At 35.8% G+C, this 12428-nt stretch overlaps 1 protein-coding gene across 1 annotated transcript in view; it reads left to right on the top strand.

Moving 5' to 3' along the window:
- Positions 1–12428, top strand: part of LOC106461853 (lysine-specific demethylase 3B-like) — a 135920-nt gene that overhangs the window by 88840 nt on the left and 34652 nt on the right. The window contains exon 10 of the mRNA XM_022388926.1: positions 763–1446. Coding sequence (XP_022244634.1) covers positions 763–1446 — 684 coding nt within the window. The remainder of the gene's footprint in view (positions 1–762; positions 1447–12428) is intronic.

Here is a 12428-nt window from a genome sequence, read left to right as displayed (position 1 = left end):
TTGTTAGCAAAGATATTGTTACCTAGCCTGACCTGACACCATTGTGATGGGTCAAATTTTTCTCAGGTTCCACCATAAATGGTTACTACTGCAATAAGAAAAATAAGGTATCAAAAAAAATAATTAAAATGAGCATCAATCAATTAATGTTTAAAAAATTGAAATTCTAAAAGTAAAAAAGTGTTTTTAATATTGTTTTCAAAATCAATAGGAAAACTAAATCAAATTATATGAAATTTTTTTTAAACAGAAACTATATACTGTTTAGTGTCTTTGTACTAAGTTTTGTGCAGCTTGGCTTTTATATAGTAAGAAGGAAGGAAATCAAGGGAAATAATAAATGTATCAGTGATCCCCTATCAAGAAAGGGTTAATATCATTCTGTCAGTCTATTAATCTGGCATACAAATAAGTCTCTTCCAATAAAGTTGTGATTATTCTTTTCAGCAATTTGCACAGTTACAGAACAAGAAATAATGTGCTTTTCTTAGTGAATTTCTATTCATTTTTTTGTATGTTCTTAAATTGGAAATGATTTCTGTACTATATGTATGTTTAGCTGTGTTTATATCATACGTTTTGACTCTTTCAATTGAAGATGTCGTAAATTGTGCAGGAATTGTGTTCGTTCCCCAATTACAGTTCATAGATTTGTATGATGTGGTTACAATATGTCTTTGTAATCTTTTACAGTTTGAAAACATCAAAGTTTTAACAATCTAATATAATAAATTAATAATGAAGTTTACCCATTTCTTCCAGCAACTAATGAGTGCTGTAACAAAGTGTTTCACAGAGAAATGCCCTAGAACCCTGAAAAGTGTGGTAGTTGAAACCAATACAACCTGTAAGCCCTCCAGTATGAATGCTATTTCTAAGATGGTAAAGAAAGAAGAATATGGTTCAGCAAGTGGTGGTTCTCTAAACTGGTTAGCTGATGTGGCCTTGAATACTTCAAGTGATCTGCACAAGGAGGGAATTAATGAAGGTAGTTCCTCTATTCATCATGATGCAGACATTGATGAACAGTCAACTAAAGATGATACACAGAATAATAATTTTTCCACATTGCGGAATCTGCTCATAAGACCAAATATGAAAAACAACAATGAAAACAGAAACAAAGTTAAAGGGTTTAATAGTGAGAAAAAAACACTGGCTAGTGGACTGGAAGAAGTAATTTCATGTGTTATTCAGCAGCATGTAGTCAAAGCAGACAAACCTAATCAAGAACAACACCAGTTGAAGTACTTTGTCCGTCGATATCCTAAGATAGAACGAGGGATAGGACAGACAACAATCAGGGTTCTCACACTGGCTGAAAGTTTGATAATGCATCCTAATGTCCCCCACTCCTGGCTTTGTAGTGGAAGGTTGCTACTTTTACATGATGCTCAACACAAAGATAATCTGCATATTTTCCAAGAACAGTGGAAGCGTGGACAAGTAAGTTATCAGCAATAAGTATGTAAGATTTGTTACTTACATTTTACTACCAGAGAGATAAGGGAGTCATACAAGTTTTGGTTTTTACAATATTACCAGTAAAGAAATAAGCAATTTTTCTCTTTGATTTTACCATTGTAAAGTTAAGGAAGTGTGCAACTTTCCTCTTTTATATTTCCACTGGTAAAGAAGTCAGCTGGGGAAATACAGAATTTTTATTTTTATGTTATCAGTGGCAAGGAAATCATTGAGATAACTGTACAAGATTTGCCTTTTGTATTAATTATCAATGGTACAAAAGTTAGCTGGAGAAGTACACAAGTTTCTCTTTTATGTTTTACCACTAATAAGGTGGAGAAACTTTATCCCTTTTTTTTCATTATTGGTATAGCAGTCAGAAAGGAAAATCATATAACTTTTATCTTTTACATTTTGCCATTGGTAATGCTAAGGAATTATACAAGTTTTATTTTGTACACTACTACTAGAAAAGAATTCATTTGAATAATTATACAAAATTTGCCTTTTTTTATATGACCACTAGTAAAGAGTAGATGAATGGGGTTTCCAAAGCACACTTACAGCTATTACTTGACTGCCAGGGTTTCTTCCTTTGCCCATCTAAGCATTGGTTTTCTTCATTTGCTCCAGTCTTTTATACCCCACTTAATTGCCCTTGATGATATTTGTCTTGTAACACTCTCCACCTCAGCACTCTGTGCCCTCTATCCTATTACTGTATATAAGCATCTCATTCAGATAATATTATCACTTTTACTTGACAAAGCATCATTAACAGGTTTCCTAGTACTAAGATTGTTTGGAGATACTTTGAACGTTCTCTGTGTTACCTAGTTGATTTTTGTTAAGAAAAAAAAATCGATTGTAAAGCCAATTGACAGTATGAATTCCCTCTCAGCCCTCTGTCCCAGTATTGTATATAAGCACCTCATTCAGATAATGATATCACATTTTCTTGACAAAGCATCACTAACAGGTTTGCCGCTACTACAGTCGTTCAGAGATACTTTGTATGTTTTCCGTGTCCTAGTTGATTTTCGTAAAAATAAATCGATTTGCAAGCCAATTGACAGTATGAATTCCTGGATTATTATTTCAGGCATGGAGGCAAATCAGGTCTCTCCTATCCCACCTCTTATATCTAGCACAACAGTTTGGGGGAAGAAACACTCTCGGTTGAGACTGTCAGTGATCTCATTCATAGTGAGATGGAGACATATATTCGATTCTGTGGTGTTCCTCCAGGGGCTCTGACGCTGCAATTGAGGGTAATCATTGACATTCTGGAGAGAAGTTAGATTTGCTTTTTCCTGCACCTTCTTTTAGTCTATTCACTTTTCAGTCTCCCTGTGAGACCGTGGTGAGTTTACAGACATGCAATGCAGGCATCCGGGGTTTGATTCCCTATAGTGAACACAACAGATAGCCCAATGCTGCTTTGCCCAAACAAAACAAACTTACCTGACCAAATGTTGTTCCAATCAACAGTAATCAACACAGTCTTTAAATGACATATATAAACCAAAAGGAGGCCACTCTGGGATAAGCTGCCTTTGATTTGTTTTATTCAGTTGGTTCATCGAGAGTGTGATATTTTGGGTCTTTCCCCAGTTGCTTTTGAGCCTGCACCTTACTTGATGACTGAAAGGTCTGGGAGCAAATTTTTAGTTTTCTCTCCATCCATGGACATTGTGGTTCACACAGGGAGGTTTACCTCTCAATTACATGAAGGGACAGTTATACCTTATCCAACACGGTTGTTGAAACTTTGTGAATTAGCCTACCATTGCCAGGTGGAAGCATTTTCCAACTCTCAAGTAATACATCTGCTCCTCGAATTTTGGGGTTCTAAGGTGGAGTTTGTAGTTAACCTGAATAGATCAGTGTCTCTTGATGGGACATGGTAAGTCTACGGACTTACATATCTAAAATCCAACCTTTTATTTTCCTTTCACTTTACTTTGTTTGAAAACTCTTAGGATCATCAACTTCATTGATGACAAACTGGAATCATTGTTAGCATGCACATTGGTTCATCTGTCGGCTTCTACATTCATCCCTGTTGTCATTGGCATCTCGAACTTTATCAGCTCCTGTAGGGGGTCATAGTTCCGCCTCTATTCATGGATCTTGACACCCAACATCAGGGTTCTGCTGCTTGGTTGGATTGCTGCTAGTAGCATCAGTGATTTTTGTATGCCTTCAGGGTCTGTGGGGGCTTGGCTCTGAGAATTTCTGAACATTCTTGAGTCAAGATTAGTCATTCAGTTCACATCTTCACCACTATTATCTACCTAACCTGTATGGTTTCCACCTCCCGCCGATCCTTGAGATTTGGAATTTAGTTCTAGGGCTGTCAGAGTTTGGTTGGTTTGGAGCTAGTGAGAGAGTCATGCTAGTTCTCCTGAGGTTTTATTCTTGTCGGTTATTGGGTCTAATAAGACAGGAGATTGATGATCAGTCATAGATTTTTCTTGTCTATATCAATATCTAGATTCTCCAAAAATCTCAAGCTACTCATTCTGAGTTGACTTTTATTACCTGGATTGTGGATGTCCATGTTCGTTGTAGTCAGTTCCTATCTTCACATTGCCATAGTGGAAGTGTCCCACCACTGTTGGTGATTTTTGTACACAAGGGTCAGGTATTGCAGTTCCAGATTTTTACCTTCGGATTTGCATTGGCTTCACATGGGTTCTGCCGTATCATATGACTTTTCTTATCACCTCCATTCCATCACACTGTGCACACACCATTCTTTAGACGACCAGTTACTGCTGGCACCATCTTGTCAATTGTCAGAACATCACATCCTGATTCTACTTTCAGAAACATCCAAGGCAGGCTTCATTCTCAAGGCTGAGACATCTGTTTTTGCTCCAATTCAATATGTCATCAGTCTGGGTATTTTTTATTTTTCACCTCGTTTCTCATTTGGGCTCAGCTGACTCCCATCTGGCTCTATGCTATGGAACAGGAAGCCTGACTCTTACTCACCTCTTCTTCTCCCACAGCATGGATGGTTATTTCTCTTTTGGGAATGTGGGCATCACTCGAATCTTTTATACCTTTGGGATGAGAGCACAAAAGATCCTTTTAATGGTCTTTATGCAACCAAGGGATCATAAACATTGATTCACTGGATTCCAAAGTTTCCTTAGTCAGGATCATTTTTCAATCTCGAGGGGTTGTTAAGTTGTGACACTACTAAGATATGGGTTCCTATACTGCCACCTCGTCCAGAGTTCTGTCTCTTCACAAATGCCTTGCTTCAGAGATGGGGTGCATATACCAACAGTCAGGAATTCCAGGGTCTATGCATGGATGATGAGGCTTCTCTACACAATGATTTAGTCCTTGTTGCTCTTCAAAAGGCAATGCCTCATGGTCTGGGCTTATTAAGGGGAAAATTGTCAAACTTCACTCTGACAATTTCATGGTGGTGTCTTGTGTTTCTCATCAACGAGGCACTTGGTCCAGGACTCCTTGTTTTTGAATCTTGGACCTACTTTCTTGGGACCACTCCTATCATATTACCCTACTAGCTTGCCATGTTCCATGGGTGATGCCTGCAGTAGCAGGTCAATTGTCTCAACTCAAACAAATTTTCCCAACAGAATAGATGCTGCTCCACAAGGTTCTGTTGGATTGGCTCTTATTTTGCAACTCTGATTGGTGGGTTGGTCTCTCATTGGAACACCCAACTACTGGCAATTTGGCCCCCTGTACCACACACATTTAGGATTTAGCAATGGATGCATTATGTCAGGAAAGGATGGAATTACAACTCCTGGCCTTCTCCTCAATTCATATGTTACCCAGAGTACTAGATATGACTTGTTTCAACCCATTGTCAGGTCCTGTTGAAAGCACCAGATTGGCAGCAACACCCTGGTTTCTGCTTCTGCAGTACCTTTCCGAGTGTCCACCTTTTCCACTTCTTCTTAGGCCATCTCTGTGGAGGCAGACATGATCTGATATGGTACAACCAGCTATCCAGAAGCTCAAGCTTCAGGCATAGAGGTTATGCAGTCTTTCGCACAGCATAGGAGTTTAATTTCTAAGGTTGTCATATATCTGTCTCAGTCTTTGTTTTGTCCCACGATGGACATTGATCAGAAGTGCCTTATTGACTACCACTCAATACTCGTGACTAAATATTCTTTGAGTCCCCAGTACTCTCTGGATTCCTGAAGTCACTTTGGGTCCTTGGTCCCAAACGACCATTAAGGCTACATTACAAGACCTTTCTCAACACCTGTTTGTGACTTGATTCCCAAATGCCATGTATCTCCTTTACCTGAAGGTTTATTTTTCATTGCTGCTGCCCTACAGACATTGCCGGTCAGAGTTGTTTGCACTGTTTGTCCACAGACTGCTTTCTCATTCTATCTGCATCCTCAGACTGGTTTTTCTTACCCAAGACACTGTCTGACAGGGAAGGGGATAAATCCTTTTCCATGATTCATCTGTGATTACTGTTTCTCATTTCTATGTCTGATCATATTTCAATTGTTGTCGTGTTCAGTGAGGGTTTTGAAGGTTTTTTGCCTGCACTAATATCTTTAGAGATGTTAGACAATGACTTTGTATTTTGGGCTCTCTTTGAAGGTGAGGAGTCTTTTGAAAGTCATGTCTAATCAGATTTGTCACATTTCTCTGTCCTTAGCAGTCTGGTTGAATTGCCAACTGGAGGACAATGTACAGACTGGTATGTGGACCTCCTCCAGTACTTTTATCTCACATTATTTGCCTGATCTGGCAGTATCTTCATATAAGGGTTTTTGCCTACCCTATAGGTATCTTAACTACCAGGCAGGTATGCTTTTATCATACCAATTCTGTACTAGCAACCACTAATTCAGTATACTTTATACAGGTTACAACAGGCTTTGTAGAAATGTGTGTTCCATAAGATCACCTAGAGGCTAACCGGGTGGTATTACTGTACTATGCTGAACTGCCACTCATGGACTATCTTGAGTAAAGAATAAGGAGATCCTGCTGATCATTGGATTGAATAAATCTGGGTTGATTTGCTTTTAAAAATTTAGGGAACTTGGTTCATCTATTGCACTGTATCCAGAGCACTGTTTCTAAAGACTCCCTAATGCACATTACCCCCTCCAAATTCTACTAGTGGAGCTAGAGAGTCTTTACAACACCCAGTTTCCAGTCACTGGGGTGATGGACAGAGGCTTTTCCTCCAGAGTGTTAGAGTGAATTCCTCCACTCTTTGAGAAGAGGGCAAAGTTGGGGACCCTCCTACCCGGGTCCCTAGATGTTTTTCCCAGAGGTTGGTGGGAGTGGCACTTGCTTATGGGGGAGCCTACTCATAATATTGGTTCAGATTTGATGCTTGGCTATCTGGTTGGGTTGAGCGTGGATCTTCTTTTTGATCAAAATTGGTTCAGTACATTGTTCATAAAAGAGGGTTCATTGTCTCTTCATAATTCCAAATGCAGAGTTGTCCCATCCTGGGTCCTTGTTTAAGCACAGTTTGTTCCACATACTCCCCATAATTTTGATGGCAAGTGGAATTTATCTTGCCCACATGATTGGGGAGTGAGGATGAGTGTTCATAATTCCAGACTGGATGAGTTCTGTTTCCTCAGACTGAGTAAGGCATACACAATCTTGTCATTTCAAGCCTGGAAGGTTGCTTTTCAGACTTTTTCAGGTTGAGGAGAAGGTTTGTTCACATCAGTGTTGCTTACCTTCTCATTGTGATTCCGGTGGCTCTGAATGCATTACTATATGGATACAGGTTGGGATCCACTCATACTTATATATATTTATAGATTGCAGTCCAGTTGCCCTATAATTCCAATCTGAGTAGTGGAACCTCGAGTATCTGGTTGGGGCCTGGCCAATAGTGATCACAAATTATGTAAAATTCCACCCACAGTACATGAATTAAGTTTCGGGTAAAAAGCATACCTGTTCTGGATGTAGTGCAGTTCCCCCACTAAGGTGTCAATCTTCTCTTGACACACCCATGATCTATGTAGATACTTTCTGTATGGATAATGCCCTCACCGAATTTTCCACCATCTCAATGTGGGGTTCTAGCTTTAAGTATGAGTGGAGGTGCATTTGGGAAGTTAACATTTTCTTCAATCCAAAATGTGTTTGGAATAATACTCATGTACCCTCACACTCTCCCACCCTTCTTCCCCAATAAAAGCCAGTGTTAGAGACTGAGATTGAGTCATTCTCAAAAATGTGATAACATTATTTGAATGAGGTGCTTGTATACAGTACCAGGATAGAGGGCATATTGATGTAGGTGGAGAGTGTCACGAGACAAATATTGCCAAAGGCAATTAAATGGCGTATAAAAGATTGGAGTAAGCGAGAAGAAATCAGACCAATGCTTAGATGGGCAAAGGAAGAAACCCTGGCAGTCAAGTAATAGCTGTATGTGTGAGAGGAAGTATGTATTATTATCATCAATGTATTATTTAAGAAAATGTTATCTTCTGCACCACTTAAAGGTAGACAAATTTCAATAATGTAAAATGTTAATATAAGCCAAAATTAATATAAAAAATAGTCAAAATTATTAGAAATATTAAAAAATAGTTCAAAATTACTATAGAATATTGAAAATTAAAATCATTTAAAAATCTTTATCATTGCCCTGCCTCCCCATCAGGGGTGTGGAGTTTCTTCACCAGCTGGATGCAAAATAATTCAAAACTAAAAATATTTAAAAAATATAAGAGGTCAGTCAGAGACTCACCACTTTTAAACACAACCAAAAAGTTGTTAAAAATCTATACATAAATATCAGAATCTTCTCCCATGTTTTATGTCATAAACTCTTTCCAAACTATTTGAGCATGTTTGCAGTCATCATCCAATGTACCACATTTGTTCAGTATACTGTAAATTGTTTCTTTTAGTGGTAATTCTGTTTCATTGCATTTTTTGAAACCAGTTCATACACTCATAAGGATAGACTCCTTGTCTTATTACAAGATAGCTTATCTTCTGAGAGATATTGCTTTGTATTTTTGAACTGCTTTTTTTTTGAAAATTATTTAAAAGTTTATATAAACTACCAGCCATGAACTTAAATGAATATTAATTTCAGGTTACCAATTTTCTTACTAAATGAAATATATTTTTCTATGTTGTTTGTAATTAGATCAATTTCTTTTTCATCCCAGCCTAAATGTTTCATAAACAGATGACTGTCATATTAATGAAGGATTCCTTTACAATAGATTACAACTTTCGTGTGCATGTCCTCCATATTTTCCAGTTGAATGACCGTTGTCATGAACTTTCTTTTCAACACTTATTGGTTTGTCACTCACACATGACAAATATCATTATTTCTAAATTATTATTTTTCTTCATCAATTAAATCATCCATTTTCTTATTAATGTTACATAACTATTCTGTTTCTTCACCTTCTTCTTTAAGCATTTTCATGAATTTATTTTCTGCATTTGGTCCTGTATAAACTGCAAGATCTTTATAATGTCCATGAACATACATGATACAATAACAAAAACTCGTAGGTTCATGTTTTTGATAAGCATTTGTATAATTGTCAGAGGGTTTTTCCTTACAGGTATCAATCTTTTGTGTTAAACATTCAAAAGTGGCATATATAACAAATGGAACTCTTAGTGAATTATTTATATTCATAAGATATATAACTGAATCCTGTAAAGGCATTTCAATCTTCACAGCTTCCTTTGTCTTATAGTCTTCATGTTTCTTCAGCCTGACTTTTCAGTAAAACTACTGCAGACACCTGTCACATGGATATATTTTAGATTTCTGGTTTACTACTTGACTGTTAATTGAAATAAATCTTTGATAAGACAATAATGTGTATTAATTTTATCTTTTATGTATAAAAGATTAACATGCTGCTCTTGTTTATTTTTAGTTATACTTAAAGTAGTGCTGCAGATAATGTTTGCCAAGATCAGTACAGTACTGATCAAATTTTGCCTTGATCAGTACCTGCCAAAGGTAGACAGTAATTCAGTATCATGGACTAGCATCTGTATATTTATTTGTAAAGCAATTGAATCATTTATATTATCAGAGTTTGAATGTATCAATATTATCTTATTGCGTATTTGGTTTCAAGAAAGTACTACAAAAACACATGCACAGAATTTACACATTTATTTATTTTTAATTTTCTCAATTCTCTGTTTTTATGGTTGTGAAAGCCTTACCCTTCTTCTGTTCTTAGCATTGTTCCACATTTTAATTGCAGGATTGAGATCATATAATGAAGTTTCTGGGCCTAACATTACAATTCTTATTAAGCAGTCTTATCTTTTCAGCCTTCATAGAGCATCTGAATTTTGTTTTGTTTCGTGCAGAAAAGTCTCTTTAACAGTCAATGCATGTCACACAAAAGCATAAAGCTAAAACTATTTGACACAATTTTGACATGTTTGGAAATTGATCTCCATGCAGTTTAATAACTCTTTTACGTAAATTTTTAGTTTTTAGTTTTCATATGTGCCTTTCAATATGCCTTTGAACTTAAACAATTAATTTGGTATCAAATTATTTTTTGTTAAGTATGGGCACCACTTCAATTTCAGTGTTTTTCACAGGTCATCTGAAATTTTGATGTGTTTATTGGTTTTATAGAAATCTTCAAGATCACTAATAGCCCCACCTGCTAGACCTTCATCAAAAATAGAAGTATGGATCCCAGATCATGAATGGCATTTCCATTTTTTTAAGTAAGCCTATTGATGATGTTCTGATGAAGTATATGTATTTACTCATCAGCTGCTTTACTTATGATAGAGGCTCTTTTGAAACAGGTTTTACACCTTTCATACATCCATCATTCTGTTCCAAAGTGCTCATTGTTTCCCTGTAATTTTCACCACCTTTCTTTAGCTCATCCACTCCAGCCAACTAGTGGTCTCACTTGACTGAATACCAGGTTTTTCCTGCTGAAATCCACAATTTAACACCTGAATATCATTATGGGCATCTAACAAGAGCCTTGTAATTAAAGCTGATTTAGTGCTGTTAACATATGTATATAGTGATTTAGCTGTCACATCTATTGTACCTAATTCAGAAAGTGTTGCTACAACAGAAGGATAATTACAATACATAGCATCAACTCACTTCTCATGCTCAGCCATCTCACAGTGTGTGGTTCTTTGATTTGCAATTCTGTGTCATTGAAAATGCATTTTGCAGTTCATGCTTTAGCTGCTGAAGAAATAATACAAACTGTTGAAATTTATTTTGAAGGTTTCAAGTAGTTTAATGTTTTTGGTGACATCATCACATTCCAGTGCACTTCTGTAGGGTATGCAGTGTGTCTGTGTGACATAAGGGGAGAGCTTTGTGTTTATTTGCACACCTACACCAGCTCCGTGACCTACCATAGTAACAGCTCCATCTCTACATAAGCTAACCATGTTTTTTATGTTTACTTATAATTTGTCAAAGGTGTCCTTGAAATGTTTGGTAATTGTATGGGTTTTTCCATCATCAAGCTTTACACTCCCTAGACAGAATGTCTCAATATTGCATTCATGCACATATTTTACACAAATAAATAGATATTTTTTCAAGTTCTAGATCACATAACTTATCTTTCATGACAGCATAAAAGTTACATCTTCGGAGATGTTTAACAGTGTCATTAAATAAACAATTTGATGTGGTCTTCTGCATTTCGTTAATTGAGGTCCAACTTGAATTTATAATTCCAGTTTTCAAACCATTGAGGGAGTGAAAATCTAGTAATGTATGTATGGTTATTATTTTTGTGCATAGTCAGAGCTTCCTTTATCAGACTCACTCACTTTATACTCAGATGTAAAACCCTCATGATCAAATTCATCATCACTATCACTGTACTCTACACTTTCAGTTTTCCTTTTTTACACTCCTTCTTACAGCATCTAAATGGTCACTGCTGTCATTGTGGCTTTTAATTGTAGAAACCTGAATATTAACCCTACGTAACCCAGCTTGTAACCATGAAAGTATCCACGAGAGTAATTATACTATAATATTTGATAATATTTGCTTATCTTTACATAATTTTGCAGATTATTAATAAACATTACAAGGTTTTCATACACAAAATATCAGTTTTTTAAATTAAGTATCAAGATTTTTTTATTAAAGATTTTCTCATGAATTGTTTTGTTTCAGAATGTTAACTATTCAATGTGCAAAGTAATTTTGATTTTAAAATTAAAAATACTTTTCTCTATCTGAAAATTGCAAGTTTCATTTGTGTAATCTCTATATCCTTCTAGATGATCATCAAACGTTTTTTGAATAAAATGTGTATTTAATTTGTCACTTTATCAATGTTAACTATATGGTGTTGGTCGATTTGACCAACTTCATAACCATAATAAAAGTAGGAAATAAATCTAAATTAGATTTTTTTTGTTCTAGAATATCTGTGAATTGTAACAGAAAATCACAAATGTTTATTCTAAGTAGCTTAAATCTCGTAACACTATACATCTTTTTCTATTTATTAAGTTTTGTTGTATTGACCTTTGAATCGTAACTGACTAAAAATACCTTGATGCAAGTTCAAATTCACGTGCATGTGCAGCTCACGTTATCGTATCGAATAGCGTAATACACAAGCTGCTGGCACATATACCATGAAGATTTTGATTATTTTTCTTTCATTATCTTACCTATAAGCTTCTAATTTTTTACATTTTAGTTACTTTTATAATAATAAATAGTGAAAACAAATGAAAAATAAAAACCCTTGTAATTAAATATCAAACATTTTTATTTTTATATTCAATAAAGCTTTATATTTTATCTGTTATTTTCTTTACTGTAACATTATACTTGATTCTCCAGGTTGTAGGTAAGTAATCCAAGTATAACGAAAATATAGGTTGCAAATGCAGAATATATATACACCTGGAAAAAAGTTAAAGCACCCCCGTGTTTTTTTCAAGTGATT

Source organism: Limulus polyphemus, unplaced genomic scaffold (assembly GCF_000517525.1).
Source record: "Limulus polyphemus unplaced genomic scaffold, Limulus_polyphemus-2.1.2 Scaffold1045, whole genome shotgun sequence".
Taxonomy (NCBI): Eukaryota; Metazoa; Arthropoda; class Merostomata; order Xiphosura; family Limulidae; genus Limulus; species Limulus polyphemus.
This window is presented reverse-complemented; position numbering and strand designations above follow the sequence as displayed.